At 39.2% G+C, this 24,466-nt stretch overlaps 2 protein-coding genes across 4 annotated transcripts in view; one reads left to right on the top strand and one right to left on the bottom strand.

Annotated features, from left to right (window-relative positions):
• Positions 1–24,466, bottom strand: part of RB1 (RB transcriptional corepressor 1) — a 137,046-nt gene that overhangs the window by 23,376 nt on the left and 89,204 nt on the right. The gene's annotated exons all lie outside the window — the stretch shown is intronic.
• On the top strand, positions 21,542–23,347 carry LPAR6 (lysophosphatidic acid receptor 6). Its single transcript, XM_067562758.1, has 2 exons — positions 21,542–22,143; positions 22,347–23,347. Exon 2 carries the CDS (start codon positions 22,426–22,428, stop codon positions 23,164–23,166), a length of 741 nt encoding a protein of 246 aa, XP_067418859.1. The 5' UTR covers positions 21,542–22,143; positions 22,347–22,425; the 3' UTR covers positions 23,167–23,347.

Here is a 24,466-nt window from a genome sequence, read left to right on the forward strand (position 1 = left end):
TTATATATTTCTCAATCCTAATTTTCAGCTGTGTTCTATTTTGATATTTTCCTGCCATAAATGTGGTGTCCAGTATTGATGATCAACCTACATAGATAGCATCCAATAACACGTAAAACTCCTGTCTCACAGAAAATAAGTTTGGCAAAAGTGCCTTCACATCTTTCCTCTATAAATTAAATTACCACTATTTGTTTCCAGGATCTAAAGATCCTATTTACCAAAATTACAACTAATTCTATCTTCAGAAAGAATCTCTCAAAAGCCTTAAAGTTAAAAGGGAAACCTAAATAAATCTAAAATACATAGATATCCCAATACTGTGTGGAGGATATTTAGATACTTATATTTTCCTCCAAATACTCCAAGAATTTTAAATAACTAGAAGAGCAGCAAATGAAACCCAAGATGGCCTTCAAATTTCAACATGCAATGCCACTAGCTAGTGGTAAGAAAAAACAGACGATTTCCAGATTGACTCAATTTCAGGCATATGAAATAAAAGTAATTTTCACTTCTGCATGTTTCAACATCTCACCATCTCAAAGCAAAATAGACACACAAAACAGCCACAAGATACAGTTCCTTTGAAATTACGTAGCAGAGAAATTTAGGTTTCAAGTTGAGTTGTGATCTTTTTATTACGAAGTGTATACAGTGTACCCAGTTCTGTTTTCTATATGCACGATGAGTAATCCCACTGAAGTCAATGGAAATACCAGTGTAAAACTGATACAAAATCATAATCAAGGTCAGAATATTTAGTTATTGTAATCCCATTATTTTTGTATTTTGCAGAACCCAGAGCATTCCTTGTGGATTCTGAAGGAGGATGTGCGAGTATGTGTACATACTCAGAGAGGACGGCAGAGAGGAACTGGGATCATCGGTACATTGTATCCTTTGTAGAAAAAGACATTTATACCATCCACAGCGATTCAGATGAGACAATTCTCTAGTGATAAATCTGGCAGTCTGATTTTTTTTTAAATTTAAATAACTAAGATTTCCCTCTCTGTTCTTCAATCTAGACTTTCCACAGCCACTATGAAGCAGACAAACCAACTATAGGCCCAATCCTGTTCACAAATAAGTCAATGGAGGTTTTGCCATTAACATCGATGAGAAAAATTTGAATTAGGAGATTTCATATCAGCCATTGTCCATAGGACTTCAAAACTTTCTTGATTTATAGCATATTTTATCTCCCTGATAGCAGTCTTTCAGTTCTTCCAGTTGGCAGTCTGTTAGCTCCAGGCTACAGAGGTCTTGTGGAGATTTCTTATTTGTCCTTCTCTTAATACTTTAAAAATCTCATTGGCGGGTCATAGCGCAACACCTGAAAGAAGAACTGAGAAGAGGGTTGGAAAGCTAAGCTGAAATCCTGACCCCTTTGAAGTCACTGGTAAAACTTCCATTGACTTCAATGGGGACAGGATTTCACTTTAGTGCTCATTTTCCCAACTTCTGTCATCCAAATCTCGCTAACAGAAAAGCAGCACTAGTGCATAATTTATCACTACTATGCTCATTTTCATCCTCCTTATTTGTGGGTAAATTAACGAGATCTCTATCTGCTGTCATGGCTTTCCCCCAGAACTGCACTGACTGATATGCATATCAGGCTGAGCTTCACAGCTCCACAGAATCTACTAAACCCCACATGGCTGAAGTATTATTAAGGATTATGGAGCTACTCAGGTCTTTCAGGAACAGAGGTCGTTTTGCAGAATTGCACTATAGAAGCTTAGTTTCAGCCCTGCCAAGATTGATGTGCTGTGTAGGTCTGAATGTCCCCGTTAACTGAACCCTCAATTTTACAAAAGTTTTAGATGCTTCCTGAGACAAATAAAATTGAGGTTTCCTGTAATAACACTCTGCACTGAGAGAGATTTTTATTTAAGTACCTCAAAGTACCTTACAAAACAATTGTATGTAGTAGGCCTTCCCAGGTGTTAGCCTGATCTGTATTACACATTCTTTCATGTCCCTGTCTTCACCACTTTTTCCCTCCTTCCAGAAGTATACTTACTTTATTTTATTCCAGAACCCAGAATTCTAAGATAAAAAATGTGAGGGGGAAAGCATAGTCCTAAGTCCTCACTTTTTTTCTTTAACCTGCTGTGTGGCAGATGACTGCCAGACAACAGAAACGTAATTCCTGAGGTTAAGCTAAAGTGGGAAACAAAACCTTGATGCACCAAAAAAATGTGCTTAAAAAATTTTCTGAATATGGGCTGAATAAAACAAAAAATATCAGCCTCTGTTCTTTTAGTGCTGTGTAATTTCTGTCTTTATTTATTTTTTACTTTTATTAATGATATCAATTAGACTGCAGCTGTTAATCATATAGCTGGACATTGTTACCTTATAATGTAGAGTTTAATAGGTTTTTGGCATTTTTACACTGAGGAAAATAGTGCTGCATGGTTTTGAGATTTTTTTAGTTAAAGTGAAAACCAAGTTCTACTATTCTTTGGCTTTTTGGCATCATTTCTTTCTTAGCTGGACAAGCTGTTTCATGTCTGTATTTATCTGTACTAATTAGTTATCAGCCTAAACTCCACCAGTGAAACATTTTTTGAGTTCAACTTTTTACAAACCAGTTATGTGAAGGAAATCTGAGTAATGACATAACCTATTAACCATGAAAATTAATATAGACCTTGTTAGATGAGTAATGAGAATTCTTTCAATAGTTCATAATCATCTTCTTCTCATCCAAAAACATCTTTACAGACACAGGGAGTGGTCTAGCATCATCTTTCACTCCTGTCCTGGCTTGCTCCTCCAGTAAGCCCAGACTGGTTATGTCACTACCTATGACATTCTGCCATCTAGTCAGTGGTCAGCTTCTAGTGACTGCCCTTGGTTGCATCTGCATTATTTTCTTTGGCTTCCTATCATGCTTGTCTTCTGCGGTGTCCTCACCGTTGTTATCTTTTCGATGGCAGCCGGTCTAGTCTCTGATTTCGCATCCTGCTTTCCTTCTAACTTCATTTGTCTTAAAAGCTTTCCACTTTTTACCTGTCCTCTTCCAAAGAGCAACTCCCATGTCTAGTGCCTCCAGCATATCATCTGTTTCATTTAATGCATCTGCTTCCATATAGTAATATTGATAGTACACTGATTTGCTACAATTTTCATTTTGGTACGAAATGCAATCCTTTTATCAATCCATAATACCATCAACTTCTGTGCAGCACTTGTAGTTAAAGCACATCATCTTTTAACCTCATCCTTTTGCACAGATGAAGCTTCCTATGTACACATAAGATTTCAATAAATGCCAAGACGACAAAGTGGGTACATCTTGGAAAAGGAACAATAGATGGGAGAACTAAAATGCAGCAGCAGTGAAATTGTAGAACAAGTTTTATTATACTGTATCTTAAGAAAAACACAGTATAGGAATGTGACTATGTGGACTTTACTGTATGTCCAGTAAGCAGGAGTTAAAACCCTGTAATGTTAAATTAGAGGCTCCTGCAAATGCTGTCAGGATTGCAAGAGCCTATAAAAGCACTTAATTCAGTGACTGCAAGTAATCACACAGGAAGACCTAATAGCTCAGTAAGAACTCTACTGAAGAATACCAATAATCCTAATAAGCAGCCAGCAAATAGCTGGTCCTTGCAAAAGTAGAAACAGATGCTGGAAAGAAGCTTAGGCAGAATGAAGGTTTGAGAACCAACAAGTAGTCACCTTAGCACTCTTGTTCTTCTGACTGTGGCTACAGGATCCTTTTCCCATCATATTTCAGTTTCTGCTGCAGGAAACCTTTTTGCTCCATATCCTGTATTGGAATAAATTACGCTTCAAACCCATGTACAGCAGCAGGATTCTTGTTTTAGCCACCACCACGCTTGCAAGACTATCACAAAACATTGTTTACATTAGCAAGGAAGCCACACTAACTAGTCTTAAAACCTTTGGATACTGAAAACTCTTTTCTTGGCTCCTTATTTAAATTACTTTCCCATTCCTATCAGAAACTCCTGTACTTGAAGGATTTTTTAATTATATGTTTTTAATTGTAGTTTTACTTACATTGATTGTTATGTACTACGCCTCAAGCACCCAGAAAAGATGGCATTTTGGAAATAGGTTTTATTTTCTCTTCTACACAGTTATCTAATTATTAAAATGAAATACTGCCTGAGCTACATGACATCATGAGGAGATCAGCTTCGTATTTTCTGCACTTTTTTTTATTATTATTATTATTATTAGTGTTACTATAACACCTAGGAGCATTTGTAGTTGTAAGAACACTTTCTCTCCTCCTAGTTAATAGCATTATCTGTCCTAATCCCAGTCACTCTTCATCCACGTCTAAACTTCCCCCACACTCATATTTAAAATGCTACACAACTACATCTCTACCTACAATGCATAGAATCATAGAAGATTAGGGTTGGAAGGGTCCTCAGGAAGTCATCTAGTCCAACCCCCTGCTCAAAGTAGGACCAATCCCAACTAAATCATCCCAGCCAGGGCTTTGTCAAACCGGACCTTAAAAACCTCTAAGGATGGAGATTCTACCACCCTCCCACAGAAAAAGTTTTTCCTAATATCCAACCTAAACCTCTCCCACTGCACCTTGAGACCACTGCTCCTTGTTCTGTCTTCTGCCACCACTGAAAAGAGCTTAGCTCCATCCTCTTTGGAACTCCCTTTCAGGTAGTTGAAGGCTGCTATCAAATCCCCATTATCTTTCTAACACTATCTCTTCTGCCCAAACCCTCTTCTGATTGCTCCTTTTTTCTATAAATGTATTTCTTTCCATCTCACCCACTCTGATTAGAACGGCCTACCAATTCATTAATTCTCTTCTATTTTCTTCATAACATTCCTAAAATGTCATCTGTACACAGTCTCTGTGATTATAATTTTTTTCTTAAATGACTAGATTTCCAGTTGATTGTGTCCCTTTTAAAGGTATTTTGAATTTAAACTTTTTTTTAAAACCCCATAAACATTATTCTGCTTTAGTTGTGGGCACAGCAGTCCAAATATGGCATAACAAATATTTGCCACAGTGCCTGAAGACCTTTTTTTGTATATTCCTGGATCAAAAAAATTAAGATCCTGTAGGCACAAAAGCGACAGCAGTCTATAGTTAGACAAGAGAAAAAGAGAAGTTAGTTCCTCTTTCCATGAGAAGTTGAGAAATAAGGGTGTTTCTCTTATGAAGATTCAACTCATTCCAGAAAGGACAAAAGAGAAGTAGCATCAAAGTCACACAACGATAAGCAAACAGAGGGCCAAAACACTACAATTTCAATCTAAACTTCCTTTTTTTTTAAAAATAACTTTGCAGAAACTACTATTTAACTTACTGGCATGAAAAGGTTTCTAGCCCAAGTACTTGGGCTTCCAGCATCAATATTTTATATTTGAAATATTTTGGGGGATATACGTATTAGAACATAAGCTAGTAAGACATGAATATAGCACATGAAGGTGAGTATTCTGTTGGAAATATTTGGACTCTTTTACATACAAGATTTTTAATCAAAGCTTTGAGCTATGGAACAGGATGTCAAATTTAGTAGAGGCTACATTCATTCAGAAATGAAGGCCATCACGTATTGCCAACTCCCACTATTTTATCACAAGGTTTGTGATTTGGTGTTTTTCGTAAAGCCCCAGATTGAAAGAATCATAGCTCTCTCTAATTTATTTTTTACGTTTCTAGCCCTCTTGGTTACAGAGAAAAGCTTGAAAATGTGGATTTAAGGGCTCAAAAACCAGAAGACAAATACAAGGAACCCAAAATACATCATTTTTAAAGTCTCGTGATTTTTACGCCAAATCATGATGATTTTGGGAAGGAGGGGTTGAGGGAGGAACCTGACTCATGACTATTTAAAATGTTAGGTGTTGGCAATGGCAATACTGTACAATGGATAAGAATCTGGGGTCTCAGCATTTCTAGGCTTAATTAATGAAACACTGGCTTATTCAACGGATCTTTTCATCCAAATTTCCTCTTCCCTACATATAAACAAAGAATAATAAATTATACTGCAGAACTGTATTATGTCAAATTTTCCACTATATAAAACAACTACTTTGAAGTCTATGATTAGCCTGAGTTTTATGTGTGCGCAAGCTAAGTTACTTTGTCCCACTTCAATAAAAAGTTGTCTCTAATGAGACTTGTGGCTGTCAATGGCAGTTTCTTGCACGTATTGGGATGTCAATGAAGAAACGAAAAAGATAGGAATTTTTCTGTTCTGAGTTACAGTTGGCACTTCTGCAAACACTCTGGATATCCCTGTAAATCATGTGAGAAATCAGTACTGGTAGTGGCTAATATTCCTGTACTGATTAGAGATTGGAATATAAAAATATGCTATCAAGTCTACTGATGTGAGTGAGTCATTCAGGTCTAGAGACGATCATATATTCTGCTTGTGCAGATATCAGTTTCCACTCTGAACACCATATTACTTGGTATACTTGTTCAGGGCCTTTACATTCGCATAACTCTGGTCCCTTTTATCCACATTCACGTATAGTAGTAAATACTGGAGAGTATGCTTTCACAACCACCTACTTTTTTATCTGTTGGAACTGGCAACTGAATAGATGTTGGTTTTCATTATTTTACCAGCTTGACTGTACATCCTATTTTTGACCATTTCAAGACATCTGTCCTAATTTGATTTTGGTTGTCACTCCATAAAAATTAATTTCCATCCTATTTTAAAAGTTCTCTTGGACATGCTTCCTCTTGAAATAATGAACGTTTAGTTTCAACCTAAACCTATACTTTCCCTTTCTATACATTTAGTCACCTGACAATCCTCTAGAATTACTGGTATAGTCTTTCCTATGGGCAAGGCTGCCCCACCAGACAGGCAAAACAGGTGATCATAAAGATTGCAAAATCTTTCTGCAAAATCTTTAGATGCTGTTTATGTTAAAGAACTACTTTCCCCCCTCAAAGTACCCTAGGACAGCAAGCCCTATAAAACTGACATTTCCTATAGGGTTTGTTATGGGAGAAGTGATGAAAGAAAGGCTGCTTGTATCTCCTCCTCTTTGTAACTGTCTAGAAGATGGCATAGATTGCCTTTCCTTGGGTATATCTTCACTAACAGTGGCAAATTCGCTGCCGTCAGATCGATTTATCCAGATCAACTGAGCGGAAGTGAGCACCCGCTCAATTGATCCAGAAATCGATTTTAAAAAGCCACCTCCCCAAAAGCGTAGTGCTGCATCAACGGGTACGCATTTCCCGTCAGGGCAGCGTAGTGAAGGCGGCGCATAGAAGGGAATTTAGGAAGTTGACGTAAGTTACGCAAGCTACTATGCATAGATTGCATAACTCCCATCAACTGCCACCGAATTTGCCTGTCAGTGTAAACCAGGCCTTGATCTGCTAAGCCTTTCTACACTGTCAAACAACTTGCCTCAGGAATACTTTGCCATAATTAGCATGTGGTTTGCTGAAGGGTCCTTCTTCCACTACTTTTCCATAAAAGTCTGCATGCCACTACATTAAAGAGCAATCTGAAAACAACAGTGTATATAATTACTGAGGTGTCAGCAACAAGGATGCCAATGACATCTTGTATGTGAAGGCTCATAGCTGAAGCAATCTTTGCTTTGTAAAGTAACTTAGCTCATTGTTTCAAGCAACAATGATGCTGGAGAGTCATAGACTCACAGAAATGTAGGATTGAAAGGGTTCGCGAGAGGTTATCTAGTCCTTCTCTCTACACTAAGGCTGAAACAAGTATACCTAGAACATCCCAGACAGGTGTCTGTCTAACCTGTTCTTAAAGCCACGAATGAAAGGGATTCCACAACCCCCCTTGATAACCTATTGCATTGTTCAAATATCCTTATAGTTAGAAAGCTTTTCCTAATAATTAATCTAAATCTCCTTTGCTACAGAATACTTCTTGTCCTATTTTCAGTCAACATAAAGCAATATGTTCACTTTATTACAATTCTTAACATATTTGAAGATTTATCAGATTCCCTCTGTCTTCTTTTCTCAGGACTAAACATGCCCAGTTTTTTACTCTCTCTTTATAGGTCATGTTTTCTAAAATTCTAATTTTGACTGCTCTCCTCTGGACTCTCTCCAAGTTGTTCTCATCTTTCTTAAAGCGTGGTACCCAAAACTGGACACAGTACTTCAGCTGAGGCCTCATCAGTGCAGAGTAGAGCATGTCTTACATACAACACTCCTGTTAATACAGCCTAGACTTATATGCACCTTTTTCACAATTGCATCACAGTGTTGGCTCATTTTTAATTTGTGATCCACTATAATTCCTAGATCATCTTCTGTAGTACTACTGCCTAGTCAGTTATTCCACATTTTGTATTTGTGCATTTGATTCCTTCCTAAGCGTAGTACTTTGCACTTGCCTTTATTGAATTTCATCTTGTGGATATCAGACCAATTCTCCAAGGTCCTTTTGGATTCTAATCCTGTCCTCCTAAGTGCTTGCAACCCTTACAAATTTTATAAAGTATACTCTCCACTCCATTATCCAAGTCATTAATGAAAATATTGAACCGTACCAGACCCAGGACAGAGGCCTGTGGGACCTCATTAGATACATCCTCCCATTTAGACAGTGAAGAAGAGGTTACCCACCTTGTGCAGTAAGTGTGGCTGGCTCTTCAAGATATGCCTCTATGGGTGCTCCACTTGAGGTGGGCATATGCCTCTCAAGCCCTTGACTGGAGATTTTTCATTAGCAGTGTCCATTCAGCCCACACGTGCCCTATCCAACCTTGTGCCACACACTAAATGTATATAGGGCTGTGGAGGCAAACTACCCTCAGTTCCTTTTCTAACCAAATATTCAACAAACAGTCCGAAGCAGAGAAGAAGGAAGGTGGGTACTGGAACATCAATAGGGACACACACATCTCGAAGAACTACAGTTACTGCACAAGGTGAGTAACTTCTTGGTCTTCGAGTAGTGTCACTATGGGTGCTCCACTTCAGAAGACTTCTGAGCAATATACCCATGGGGAAAAGAGAGCTATGGAACTAACTCCAAGACTGAAGACATTACAGCAAAACCAAGTACCGCATCAGATCCGATGGTATGGATGAAAGCATAGTGTCTGAGGCTCATGTAGCAGCTCTAAATATCTCAGTTACCGGAATGTTTTTGAGTAAAGCTGCGGAAGTTGCCTGTGATCTGACAGAGTGAGCTATTAACTTTTAGGGAGGCAAAACAACAGTTTGCATCGTAGCAAGCTGTAATGCACCCAGAGATCCACAACAAAGTCTCTGTGAAGAAATCATAGACCCCTGGGATCTTTCAGCAATGGAGACAAAGTCTAGGTGATTTCCAAAATTGCTTGGTCCAAGCCAGATAAAAGGTCAAAGCCAGTCTCACATCTAAAGTACAAAAGGAGATCTTATGCTGAGGTTTATGTAGTATAAAGAAAAATACTGATAGATGAATAGACTGATTAAGATGAAAATACAACAGAACCTTAGGTAAGAATTTCAGGTGTGGCCATAAGGAGACCTTGTCCTTAAAATATACCATAAATGGCAGATCTGCCATCAAAGCCCAATCTCCCCAACCCTGCAGGCTGATATGATAACTACTAGAAAGGCTACCTTCATAAATAAGTGAAGCAAGAAGCAGGTTGCCATTGGTTCAAATGGCGGACCAATGAGGTATCTAAGTACCAGGTTGAGATCCCAAATCGTAGCATCCTTAACGTGGGGGTAAAGATTCTGCAAACTCTTAACAAATCTAGGGGACATAAGCTGAGAAAATGTAGAAAATCCACATAGTGGGAAATGCAATGCTGATATAATGGCCAGATGAACCTTAATACAGCTAATTCATAACCCTGATTTCAAGTCCAGCAAGTAATCCAAGATGGCTGACAGCAGAGAAGATTCAGACAACACGGTGATGGTGACACCTAGGGTGACCAGATAGCAAGTATGAAAAATTGGGACAGGAGATGGGGGGCAAATAGGCACCTATATAAGAAAAAGCCCCAAATATTGGGACTGTCCCTATAAAATCAGGACCTCTGGTCATCCTAGTGACCCCAGTGGTTGAACTTTTTCCGTTTCTGAAGGTAAGTCATTCAAGTAGACTCCCTTCTACTGTTTAATAATACCTGTTATAGTCTTGTCGAACTGGTGGATTCTAATTCCATGAACCATCTAAGACCCATGCTTAGGAGGCAGAGGACCCCTAGTTGGGGTGAAGCACATGACCCATGTCCTGGGAAAGGGATGGTTAGAAGTCTGAACGCCCACTGGAAACACAGGTGAAGCAGGTAAAGATACCAAGGTTGCCTCAGCCAGGTCAGTACTGTAAGGATGATTCTAGCCTTGTCCTATCTGATCTTCTTCATCACTCTTAGAATTAGTGGTGTTGGAAGGAATGCATAGAACAGTCCCTTTGTCCAGGGAAGGAGAAAGGCATTTCCCAAAAAGAGTGGTGATCTAGCACTCCTCTTGAACAGAATAAGGGGCATTTTTTGTTGGTGAATGGAGCAAACAGATCCACCTCTGGAAGTCCCAACCTTTGGAATATCCCTTGAAGAATTTGAGAGTCCAACTCCCATTTGTAGTCCTGGAAGAAGTGCCTGGAGAGCATATCAGCTGTGATATTCTTGATGCCAGGAAGGTAAATGGCTGAGATCTAAATCTAATAGGCTATCCACCGGTTCCACAGCTATGTCACACAGGGAGGGGGATCTTGCTCCTCCTTGTTTGTTGACATAGAACATGCCAGCCATGTTGTCCATCATAACCTTGATTGATTTTCCCCTGATAAGGAGTAGGAACTAAAGGCAGGAGTTTCTCACCGCCCTGTGTTTCAGCAAGTTGCTATGGAGACTGGCTTCCTGAGGTGACCATCTGCTCTGAGTTGTGAGGGTACTGAGGTGTGCTCCCCACCCTAATAGTGATGCATCCGTTATCACAGACATTGTTGAGCTGAGCAGATAACAAGGACGCCCATGCAGACATTGAGTTGATTTTTCCACCAGTCTACAGAGTTCTTCACCAAGGTGAGAACCATGCCCTATTGTCAAAGCTGTCTCTGGTTAAAGAATACATCCTTCTGAATCAGCCTGGAAAGCAGTGGAGGCATAGTCATGAAGGCGCAAACTGTCATACGACTCAGGCACTGCAAACAGTTCCTTAGTGTAGGACGGGGACTTCCTTGAATTATCCCAACCAGGTTCGCCAAAGTTATGAACCTGTCTCTGCGAAGGAAGACCCTGAATGCAAGCAAATCCAAAAATATGCCTCTATGAATTCTATTTTCTGTGCAGGGGCTAACGTTTAGCTGGAGATCCAATTCCTGGAAGAGAGCACGTATAGGTGGAAATTAAACTGCTTCTTAAGACTAGCCCTTGAGTAGCCATTCATCGAGATACAGGAAGATGAAAATTGCCTCTCACCAAAGGTAAGCAGTTAGAACCTTTGTGAACACCCTTGGCGCCAAAGAGAGGCCAAAGGGAAGTACTCAGTATTGAAAATCATTCTAGCCCAAGGTGAAACATGAGTATTTACTGGGGTGTGGAGGGAGGAGACATGTATTACTACATGGAAATAGGCCTCCTGTAGGTTGAGGACCAAAAAGCAATCTCCTGTCTCTCAAGAAGAGATTATAGCTGCCAGAGTCACCATCCTGAACTTTTGAGACTTCACAAATTTGTTCAATCGCCTTAGATTTTCTAAGATCAGTCTCCAACCTCCATCCTTCTTTGGCACGAGAAAATACTTTAAGTAAAATCCTTTCCACCTGTGAGGGAATGGGACCGGTTCTGTCGCTCCTAAATGAAGATGCATCTCTTGACTCAATATAGTCTCATGAGAGGGTTCCCTGAAGAGAGATGAAGAACATGGGTGGAAGGGAGGGAGGGAGGGACGAAGGGGCATAAAGTGGATGATGTAGCCTAATGTTATAACTTCCATGACCCACTTGTCTGTTGTAAAACACCACCAGGCCTGCTGGAAATGGGAACAGTGAAAACTTGCAAACTAGAGATAAGGGAGGAGTCAAGCCTTTGACCAACCCGTCAAGATTGTTATTTCAATGATGATCGGGTGTCGCTAAAGGAGGGTGAGCAGTTCTTTCTCTGGAAGTTTTGTATCTTTCTAATGGGTTCAGTGATTCTATGAAATCCAGAGAACTGGCCTGGGAGCAATCTCTGGGCAGTTTGAGACCTGCTAAATCTCCTCTTATTAATAGAATTGTATATACCTGAAATCTCAATGTGGTCCTGGAGTCCTTCTGCATATGCGGGGACTCATTTGTAGTCCCCAAGAAGAGCTTCTGACGATCAAAAGGGAGGTCTTCAACAGTACTCTAAACCTCTCTCAGGAACTCTGACAACTTCCGGACCCATGACATCCTGAGCATGACAACTGCTGTGGAGATGGATCTACTGGCAGCATCTAGGACATCCAAAGACGCTTGGAGAGGGGTTCTAGCTAATAATCAACTCTCCTTAATGATGACTTGGAAGTGCTCTCTCTGCTCCTGTGGAAGAAGTTAAATAAAGGCTGCAAACTTGTTACAATTCATGAATTCACACTTGGTCATGATTGCCTGATACACTTTGCAATCTGAAATGGGAGGGTCGTTTTTGGCCTCTCAGGCAAAAAAAAGCTCTAATCTCTTCTGGTTTTTCTCATAAGGGGCAGACCTGGAGTAATGGTTGTTTATGGCATCCATCACCAGGGCATTAAGTGAGGGGTGGGAAAACAAAATTCTGAGTCCCAAGGGGAACATAATATTTTTTATCTGCCTGTTTACAAGTTGGCAGGATGGTGGCAGAAGTTTGCCATGCAGGTTTTGCTGGATCCAGGAGCACAACCCTGATGGATGTTGCTGACTGGAAAACATCCAGGAGCTTGTACTGTGAGTCTTTAACCGCCTCAAGAGGTATTTGGAGCGTGTCAGCCTCCTTGTCACAAAGTCATGGAATTGGCAAAAATCATCAGCTGTAGACAGTGGCGAAGGCATGACTGCCTCATCCAGAGATAATGATGAACTAGGGAGTTTGAGGGGTGGCCTCTTTGTTTGCCCTAGACCCCTGTTCTTCAAAGTTCTCCTTGTGTTGGGGTTTGGTGAAGGAGACAAAAGCCTCACTAAAAATCAAGATATATCACATCTACTGCTGCCTGCCATCCACTAGGCCAGTGACCCTGTCAAAGAAGGAAATTAGGTTGCCTTGGTATGATTTGTTCTTGATAAATCCACCTTGCTTATTACTTATCATCCTATTAGTCTCTAGGTGTTTACAAATTGATTGTTTAATAATTTGTTCCAGTATCTTTCCAGGTATTAAAGTTAGACTGACTAGTCTATAATTCCTTGGTTCCTCTTGGTTTCTCTTTTTAAAGATAGGTACTATATTTGCCGTTCTCCAGTCCTCTGAGAGAAGCAGGTAGTTGATGCAAATGCTTATAAAACAGTATCCTCTGCTTTAATTTTTCCTCAGTGCTACAGTATTTGTTTTACTGTTAGATTACTGTTAGTGGGAACTAACCCTTTAGTTCCTAAAAGCTACAAAAGTGATTAATTTGCAAAGAAATACTGGAGTTAATTTTTTTGTACTTGCGTTGCAAACAGATCCATACATTCTGGAGACAGGCATATGTGAGTTTTGAAATTTCTAAAACCTCAAACTGATGACTTAGGGCTGGTGTACACTACAGAGTTTTGTCAACAAAAGTCAGCTTTTGTCGACAAAAACAGTGGAGGTGTACACACTGAAATGCTCTTCCCACCCATGTAATTCCCCTGCAATACCAACATAATAAAACCATCTCAACGAGAGGTATAAGGCTTATGTCAGTGTAGTTAGGGTGACACAGTGTCAGTGTAGATACTTCATTCCTCACATCCACTGTTGGCTCTCATGCTTGTCCATTTCTCAGCTGGAGATGTGAAATTGACAAGAAAGCTGGACAGCTAGAGCCTAGCTGCCCCCCCGCTTCCCTGGAGAGCTGAGCAAGAAGCTCCTGGTGGCTTTCCCTGGCTCTCAATGGGGAACAGGGAATGGGAGGGGCAGCCTGCCAAGAGCCCAGGAGCCTGTGGGGCAGCCGAGCTCCCAGCAGAGAGCTGCCAGAGGAGCTGAGAGCCTGGTCTCTCAGCTCCCCACACTATCCCTCTTAGATAGGTGGAAGTGGTCCTATTGAGGATGCACACCACCAAACTAAGGAGAGTAGTATGGATATCAGCCACCACAGTAATTATGTGGTGGTTGTAAGTCAACCTAACATAGGTCGGCTTATCTTTCTAGTGTAGACAAGACCTTAATCTGTAAGTGTTAGTGAATTTTTCTCACTGATCTATTATTATGTATTCCTAAAACTGAATTAATGGCGCCACTATTTCCTTGCCTGAAGATATGGGGAAATGTTCACATATACATTTTATCTTTTTCTTCCTATAGTTGTAATTTAATATTTTGATCACTCTTTTCACCATTGTGTCCAACAAATCTAGAGATTCCATCTATTTTTCCAGGTTCTGCATCTCTCCTTCTTTCAGAAGTCCTTCGAATAAAATGAAGATAGTAATTCTTTATAAATTTTTTGTAATATTTGGATTTTTCTTCTCTCTTTTTCTATTTGACTATGAGTAAAAACTATTTCATTTATGCTGGGATCTTGCTTTTGCTATTCCCAGCGTACTAATTAATTTAATATTTCTAGATGATCTTTGGTTAGCATACCATCAATATCTTACAACCTTGCAGGTTCAGAAGGATCATTTATGGTTCCATTTTCCTACTAACAAACAATAACAATAACATCTTCAACAACAATTATTCACTTTAAATCATCAGTACAAATAGACCCCATTGTAAAATCAATTTTTAAATCAATGGATTTGGAGCCCCGAGTAGAAATAGTTGTTGCTCATTTTCATCATTAGTCTCTGATGTGCAGCATTGTTCTCTGTAACTTTATTAGTTATCTCCACTTGCTCTGCAACTTCTGTCAAACCTTTCAAATTAATAAGGGAAACTCCTCATCTGTAGACTTAAAAAATATCCCAAACTTAACACAGTCTATTTTTTTTCAAAGCAAAGAGCAACATTTTATAATGTTGTCGTTCTGCTGAAACCACTTTCCCTGCAATTTTTAAAACTCTGCTGAAAGTTGTTGCACTGTGTCATTTAGCTATGAGAAAATTATCTTTTATCTCTGCAATTAAGCAGTGCTCCCCCGAGGAGGGGCGGAAGGAAGTAAAGGAACACAACCAAAGCTTTCTGAAAGTTATCTGAAATAGATATCTGAAAAAGATATTCTATCATCCTGTTTCTGAGAACAGACAATGTTTTGGAGACTTTCAGGGACTGGTGATACTTCCTGGTGATTGCCAGTCACTCAAGGTACATCTACACTACAAACATAAGTCGACCTATATTCGGTTGGCTTACAGCCAACGCAGTAATTCATGTCCACAATACACTCCAAGCCATGAAATTGACAAGGCTGCCCCACTCCTGGAGAGGAGTGGGATCCAAAGTCACCTGGGCTTCTCACCCAGGCTCCCAGCCAGGAGTGGGAAGAAAAGCTACCCGAGCTTTTTGCCCCCACTCCTAGCTGGGAGCCGGGTCCGTCCTCCCCTGGCTCCCAGCCGGGAGCAGAAACCAGCCACCCAGCTCTTCAGGAGAGTGCGGTGCAGCAGGACTCTAGCTGCTCAGCTTCCAGCTAACAGCCGATGTAAAAAACAGTGTCTACACAGATACTGCATTGCCCTAAATATACTGACATAAGCCTTACGCCTCTTGTGGAAGTGGAGTTATTATTTCAGTGTAGCAGGGCACTTACATCAGTAGAAGAAAGGCTGTAATGTAGCCACTGACATAATTAGGTTGACATAAGATGCCTTATGTCAAGCTAACTGTTTAATATAGACCAGTCCTTAGTTTGAGTCTATCTCCATCTCTATGAAACAAAGGTCATAACTCAGTGGTGAACAATGCACAGTTAACTAAGCTTTTTTCCATACTAAATGCAGCACACAAATATAATCACAAATATAAACTGGTATAATTCCAGGTTTTTTGGGGGGGGAGAGGGTTGCTATTTTATAAAAAAAAATATACTAGCAAACCACTATCACCTAGCAATTTACTTAACTGCCTACTTTGACCATTAAAATTATACTTTTTTTTAGCTAAATTAATTGAAATCCTTTAATAATTTCTCTCCTCTTGTCAATCTATCCTTCCAAACATGCACACTTTGAATTTCTTAGAAACATTTTCCTACTTACTGTGCATTTTAATGATCATACTAATTAGCAGTTACATAGTGGCCCCCATCCAAACATCTCAAAGCATTTTACAACAATTATTAAGATTGCCTAATACCCCCTTTGCGATAGCAAGTATAATCCCCATTTCACTCATAGAGAAACAAGAGCACAGAGAGTGTAGGCGGACTGCTCAAGGTTAATACAGGAAGTCTGTGGCATAGGAATAGTTCTACTGACTCACAGTCCCATGTCTTAATCAAAACGAATTCCTTCCTATTTTTACTTACACACACACACACACACACACACACACACACACACACACACACAAAACATATAAATATTTAACTATAGATAAAATACTTCCTAATGCCATCTTTTTTCTGTGGAAAATAAAATGTTTAATTACCAGTTAACGTGTAGGTGGACATTAGGCATTAGGATTTAATGACCCTATTCCTAATTGAGGGCCAGGTGTCCAAACCCTGGGGTAGGAGGAAGCAGAAGCTGTAGCAACTGATGCTGGGAGCCTATTATAAACTTAAATTTCCCACCTGTCTCCCTGCTCCATACCTGCAGTTGGAGTACATGTTCCACTAACAAGTGCTAGCTGCTTAGGGGCTATCAACAAGCCAATGTACATTAAGTACAAGTAAGGGTGACACTGCTAAGGCAGTGGTCAGCTAAAGAGGTGTGCAAACCATTCTTTGATAAAGCGTGGGATGATTTATGACTTTTAATCTGATGTTGGTAAAAGCAGAGATGGGCTTTCTTCATTCCCTCCACCTCCTCCCCATTGTGGAGACCTCAAGAGGCTTGCTGATGGAAGCTCAATCTTTGCTAACACTGGAATAGATCAAGGGCCCAAACTCAATCCTCTATCTAGCAGAGGTCTAGGTTACAGATGCATCCTTCTTTCTTTAGTGACAGCATCCTTTACTCTACCTTCAGTCTTGGAGATTGAGAAGAAAATCTCTTACAACTATATCGCAACCCAGCAGCTGTTTCCTCCTGCCCCAGACATCAAAGTATGCCCAAGAAAAACTGCCCTCACTAAGGAAGTGCAGGCAGGTCATTAAAAGATTAACTCTTTCCACAAATTAACTGGTAAAGAAACATATTAAAAAATACTGGGGCTTAGTTAAGTGTTTTCCTCATCTGAAAAGCTGTTTGACCAACACTTTGAAACATGATCCAATAAAAAGGAAAGAGGAAAACACTTGTGCATTGGAAGCTTGGCAAAGTGCTGGATCATGAGGATTCCAAGAATAATTGGCATTCTAGTTTGGATTCCTTAGCAGAGAAAATACAACACTATGTAAATGACAATGTCTAAAAGAAATTGGATTGGGTACAAGGAAGAAAAGTGTTCATTATTTCTCTCTTATGATCCAAGAGCACAATAAAAATGAGTCAGTCAGTCAGAATAGGATGGAGATATTCATACACCAAGCTGGTGAAATTGCACATAAACTGAAAACTTGATAGCACATTTAAGATTTGGGGTTTTCAACTATTGTTTCTGCAGGAAGCCACCTTCTGTGTCTTAAAACAAGGATACTGCTTCTAGTGTGGTATGAAATGCCCCATTTCAACTATGTGAATTGCAGGGGTTAAATGTGAGGGCTTTCCTGTGAATATGTAGATGGAAGCTGCTAAGAAATTTGCCTTCAGTTGTGAAGTGCGTGAGAAAGTTGTTTCTCTGCTCAGTGGATTGTGTAAGGACTTCTCACACTGCCAGACAGAGCAGGGGAAACTTACTAGCTAGCTGTCTGCAGGCTCTACCAGAGGTCACAGCCACAGTGATCGCTAACATGTTTCATGGGAGTTTAAGAAAGGAAAATTCATGCCACATTGCTTTCTATCTCCCATTTATGAAACATACGAAAAGAAACCAGAGGTCTTGGATGTCTTGCTATGTGTCATATACCTGTGTTCCTGGATGTCTCCACTCACCAAAGAAGATGGCAACTTGATTCATATGCATCAAATACTATCTCACTTGATGCCTTATACACTAGAATATCTTTTTCTCGAAGGGTAACTAGATGTAATATACTTAGATTTTTGTAAGGAATTTCACTCAGTACTACTCAACATTCTGATTAAAAAATTAGCATATGCAGTATCAATTAAGTACACCTTAAATGGATTAAGAACTGGCTAACTGACAGATCTAAAAAAGTAGTTCTTAACAAGGAATCATCATCCAATGGGGGGTTTTGAGTGGGGTTACACAGAGATCAGTTCTAGGCTTCATGTTATTCAACATTTCATCAGTGATCTGGAAGTAAATATCAAATCATTGCTGATAAAATCTGAGAATGACACAAAGATGTTTAACTTTGCATCTGGCTGTAATTAAACACATTTTGTTCAAAGGGACCCAGTTTACCAAGTAATCCAGCTCATTCTGTATGACTGCTGTGACAGGGTCCGACCAGATGGCTACCGGAGAGTTCTAGAAGGCCAATATATCAGCAAATCCCTTTTCCCTTGGTAGCTGAGCAGGAGTTACTCCAGGTTAATGAATACATCAGGAGCCAATCAAGGCCCTGCCTAGGACTTGTTAAAAGCCTCCCCTCCAGAGAAAGGGTGTGCCTGGAGTTATGAGAATGAGGTGAGCTACCAGAGTGTGTATGAGCAGGCAAGATTTTGTCAAGAGCCAGGAGGGTTTCAGAGAAGGAGCAGAACGCTGGCAGAAGAGAACCCTGCAGGTACAAAGACTAGGGGAGGGAAAATCCTGCCCGAAGAGGGCAAATGACCTTTCCGAGGCCTAAGGGAAGAGACCCGGCCAGAAGGGGAAAAATTGAACTGGAAATTTGGCTCAGCACTACCATGCCCAGTAGGGCTGTCAGAGATCAAGAACCTCCCCTGGCAGGGAGGGCCTGGAAGGGCCCCTGTCCAAGCAGGGTATGAACATTAAGTCAAGGGGGGACGGGAAAGTAACCCAGGGAAGCTAGCAGCTTTCCTGAAGCCACAGTGTGAGACTGCTACTTGTAAGGTTCCTGGGTTGGGGCCCGGAGTCGAGTGTGGGACCGGGCCCGCCCAACCCCACCGGCCATTCACTGGAGAGGCAAGAGCCCCAGCAAAGAGGCAAGGGCCTACGAGAACCAGAGACAGGACTGGGAGCCAGCAGGGAGAAGTCTTAGAGGAGCTGTATTACCCTCACCCACCACTAGAGGGTGGAAGAACACTAAAGGGTGAAGCAGTTCCCTGACCTATCGCTAGAAGGAAGCGCTGGACCCACCGAAGAAGAGGAAGAGCTTTGTCACACTGCCCTGTCCTCATCATTATTTACCAGTCTGCCAATCTTTGTGGATCTAGGGGCTTAACTTAAGGCATCCAAGTTTGTAAGTTTTGGGTTACACATTTGTGCCATACTTTTCTTTTACTAGGGAAGTGACTTGACTGCAGTCCATACTCTCAGAAGAGACGCTAACCACTGAGTAGAGAAGAGAGCTCAGGACTCCTAGGGCCTGAATCACAACCCAATGAAGCCAATGGAAAGATTTTCATTTACTTCACTGGGCTGTGGATCAGTCCCCTACTGCATAAGGAAGTGAAAACACAATATATGGCTAGATATAATTGTTTTGCTTACTGTGAGCAAGACAACTGGTTGCTCTATTATTAGCATTACTTGTAGCAACAATGCGAAGTAAAATCCATGGTGTGACTCAAAGTTAATAGTGCACACATAGCCACAGTCTGCTCAGTTCACCCTTCTATTTCCAATATACTTCGAAATTGAAAACTGGGTATTTTTTTTTGGTTAAACTTAAGTCTCCAAGCATGGACATTTAACAGGCCATAAATGTGAGGAAGTAGAGATGAACTTCTCCACTTGAATCAAGAAATCAGGGAAAGAGAAATTTGCCAGCAAGCCTTACATTAAATTAGTAAGAGACTCATTCTGAGGCATTTCTGACCTCTGCTTGCTAAGCCTCACATTGCAAAACCATTCCACACCCCTGTGAATACAAAGTTCTCTAATATCTACAATCCCTTACAATGGGAATAGACTACACACTATTTGCTAACCTAGCCATGGCTTAGGAATGATTGCTTAACATTTAGCTTGAAAGAGCTGCATCAGTCATGCACATGCACAAAGATTTCCCCTTCTAAGACTTTGAAATATGCATTTTTGGTCCCAGAAAGGGACTACTATGTTTAAACTGAAGGTCTCTTTATGCCATCCTATAAAAGAGTTCTCTTTAAAATTTACAAAGTATTTTAATACGTAGAAATCTATTTTCATTGTATTAGGCAGTGACTAGCAGGAATAATTACAGAAAGTACAAATAAGTGATTCACTTTACAAAATTATCAGAACAGGTATATTATTTATATTGCAGTAGAACCTAAAATGTATTGGGTGCTTCACAAACAGAGGAAAATGCTTTCCCCCTGCCCCACAGAACATGCTATTTAAAAAGACAAAGACAAGGAGAGTGAAAAGGAATATAACATACAATCACAGCAATCAAGGTGATAATAGGATGTCTTCTTAGCTAGAATTTTGGCTTTGTGTGATTTTCACTGTTAGACTAAGTTCTCCTTCCCTCAACATATTTTCTCTCTCCACACCCACGAAAACCCCAGATTCAATTCCACTGTCTTTATGACCTTTCTTTACATATATTAACAGTTCTCATAGGAAAAAAAAAATATGTCCCACTGACTTCCTCTGACTTCAAAAAGAATTGTTCACATGAGGTAGGTTATACATCTGCTAATATGTTTAAGTACTTTTAGATCTTAATTCTCTAATCAGTTAGTCTCTCTTTCTTGTAAGCATTATGTATTATAACAAACTTTTTCCAAAATTACATCTTTAAGAACATTTCAGAGATAGCCATTAAGAATTTTAAAACTTAAATAATTTTACTAACAAAGAAAATGAAATGTTTAGATATGCATGTTATTCTGCCAGCCCAAAAGTCTTTCACAACTAAAAAAAAGTTTTCACTGAATCTGTCAAACAATTCAAGAAATGTTAAATGCACAAGGGACTTTTTTCCAGTACATAAAGAGTTAATAGCAAACTGCTCCACCACACTGAGCTAGTGACCATTTGCATGCCTCCAAGATATATTCCCTGCAGACACATTATCAGATTAAAGAAAGGCAAATAATCTGAATTGAAACCATTCTTTCTTTAAGTCCAGCCTCTTCTGCCTGTGATGTCATATTACAAGTTGACTGAGCTCTTTTTTTTTCTCTTCAGAATAAGCAAGGCATATTATATGCTCAGCATCTGAGGAGGTTCTCTAAATTCAGCAAGAACAAACATGCTTTAGAATTTTATTTCTGAATTTCTAAGCAGCCTGCTTTCTGCCCTAAGGGGTTAGCATTCAGGCAAGTTGAAAAGCTTGTTTTACAGCAAGAAGGCAGTGAGAGAGATGGAAATGCCTACATCTTACAAAGCCCAGGAAATCTTTTCCTAAGGAACCTAAGTTTCACATTCCAAGTTAAACAACTTTAAAAAGTTTGCTTTTACAGTACTTCTCTACTTTTTACTTGCAGTTGAACATAAAGCAGCAAGTTCTACATCAGCTTCATTAACATCTGGGAAATCGAGTGTGGAATTAAATATAAGGATGACCTCATCTGATGCATGTAAGAATATGTTTATTATTGCCCAGGACTGGATGTGTGACGATTGTGGCATTTGGAAGAAAAGAATGATCTGGTGATTACCAGAGCTGTATCTTCCTTCTACAACATTCATGTTTCATCTAGGATGTTTTCAAGTAAAATGGAAAACTTATGAAACCATTCAGACGAAACTCATCTGCAAGCTATCCAGAGGTTTTAAAGCAGTTACAACAGAAGGGCTGCTAACTAAAGGAATTCAACCTTGTAAATTTAAATTGCCATTATAATGGTAAGCTCTAATTGTTCCACTGACTCCTTTAAGTATACTTTATATGGATGTACGTTTAGCATGGTGTTTGTCCTTGGTCTAATATCAAATTGCGTTGCTATATACATTTTTACTTTTACATTAAAAGTGAGAAATGAAACTACAACTTACATGCTTAATTTAGCAATATCTGATCTGCTTTTTGTGTTTACATTACCCTTCAGGATTTATTACTTTACAACAAGAAACTGGCCATTTGGAAATATACTTTGCAAGATTTCTGTCACGCTATTTCATACAAACATGTATGGAAGCATTTTCTTCTTGACTTGTATAAGTGTTGATCGCTTTTTAGCCATAGTATACCCATTTCGGTCTAAGACTCTCAGAACCAAAAGAAATGCAAAAATTGTCTGCGGTGCAGTATGGATAACTGTACTAGCAGGAAGCATGCCAGCAAGCTTTTTTCAGGCTACTAGTTCCCGAAATGACTCTGGATATGAACAACAAACATGTTTTGAAAACTTTTCTGATACCACATGGAAAACCTATCTATCAAGGATTGTTATCTTCATCGAAATTGTGGGATTTTTTATCCCACTGATCTTAAATGTGACCTGTTCTACTATGGTTTTAAGGACTTTGAATAAGCCAGTTACATTAAGTCGGAACAAGTTAAGTAAAAACAAGGTACTCAAAATGATTTTTGTCCATTTGGTGATATTCTGTTTCTGTTTTGTGCCATATAACATTACCCTTATACTTTATTCTCTTATGAGAACACAAAAATGGATTAATTGTTCAGTAGAATCTGCTGTCAGGACTATGTATCCTATCACTCTATGCATTGCAGTTTCAAATTGTTGTTTTGACCCTATAATATACTATTTTACATCAGACAGTATTCAAAATTCAATAAAAAAGAACAAGTCAACTAGAATACGCAATTCCAGATTCTCTGAAATTCAAATTACTGAAAACTTTTTTCAACACAGCCTCCAGACTTTAAAAGATAAAATATTTGACAAAGAATCTACTGTTTAAACAGAATATACAGGAACTGAACTGCGCCTTTCTTCAGCTGAGAAATTTTTTTTGTACAAAGATTACACTTTCTTCATCTTAGCAAACTGTTTATATGATTAAAAATATGAAAAAGTTAATGTCACTTGTAAACATACTATATAGAAAAATGAATTACTGTAAGAATTACAAATATTTTAAAAAGGTGTCCAGTTTCTCTTCTGCCTTTTATGTCATAGATACTCTTTACCATTACCTGCTATATAGTCCCTGGTGTGTCTCCTTAACAGTTTTGAACCACACAAAACTGATATTTGGAAACGTAAGTCGATACTAACAAGACCCAAATGTGTTTTACAATTCAACAAATCATGGAGAGATAAAATACTAGGTCTTCACATTGTTTGTGTTAACTGGTTAAAAATTTAATTTAAAATATTAAATTGTGAGGATATGATTATTTTAGGCTGCAACAATTTTATTTACATGATGATTTCTTAATGTCTGGATTCTTCAAAGCATTGATCAAGTTACTGCAACTCTGGTGTCCAGTAGTACAGGTTCCACTTCCCCATCTTTTGTAGGATTTGCTTACAAAATTTAAGCTATTCCTTTGTAAAAATAAATTTACAGATGGATTAACAAGTATATAAAGTTACTGAAACAAGACTTGTCAATTTTTTAGATAAGAATACTGCAGACAAAACAAACTCAAAGTTGTGCCTAAGAAACTATAGCAAATAAGGCTAAAACAAAGACTAAAATCTTTAAATAAGTGTTCTGTTTGGGTCATGTAATTTAACTTCAAAGTGCTTCTTTGACTGCTATTGAAAAAACACAAGTCTTCTGTTAATGAGAAATGAGTATTCCTCACATGAAAATTGGTTTGCAGCCCACGAAAGCTTATGCCTGCAGAAATTAAATTTGTTAGTCTTTAAAGTGCTACAGGACTCTCGCTGTTTTTACAGATATCCTGAGTGACGTATTAAATATCTTTGCCAAGATGACAGGAAAAGACAGCTAATTGTTTATTGTAAAGTAGGCCAATCCTAGACGTTCAGGCCGTAGCCGTATTATCCATTAGGTACAATAGGCACAGTGCCTAGGGCCTATGAAACTTTCGGGGCCTGTGAAAAAGATTTTTATATATAAATTTTTATTTTTATTTAAAGAACTATTTATTAATAGCTTAAAATCAAATTAGTTATTTCGGTCGGGGGGCCTACAAAAGCAAGTGTGCCTAGGGCCTACGAAGCCCTGCAGACGTTCTGTAGTTCAGAGAAGTGCCATAATTTTGATGTCTAGGTTTTTAAATGTGAGC

The sequence above is a fragment of the Emydura macquarii genome, unplaced genomic scaffold (assembly GCF_026122565.2).
Source record: "Emydura macquarii macquarii isolate MOO-44397 ecotype Brisbane River unplaced genomic scaffold, CSIRO-AGI_Emac_v2 contig_2473, whole genome shotgun sequence".
NCBI lineage: Eukaryota > Metazoa > Chordata > Testudines > Chelidae > Emydura > Emydura macquarii.

Coding starts and splice junctions, on each gene's coding strand:
- LPAR6 (XM_067562758.1), top strand. CDS start 22,426: ATGTATGGAAGCATTTTCTTCTTGACTTGTATAAGTGTTGATCGCTTT.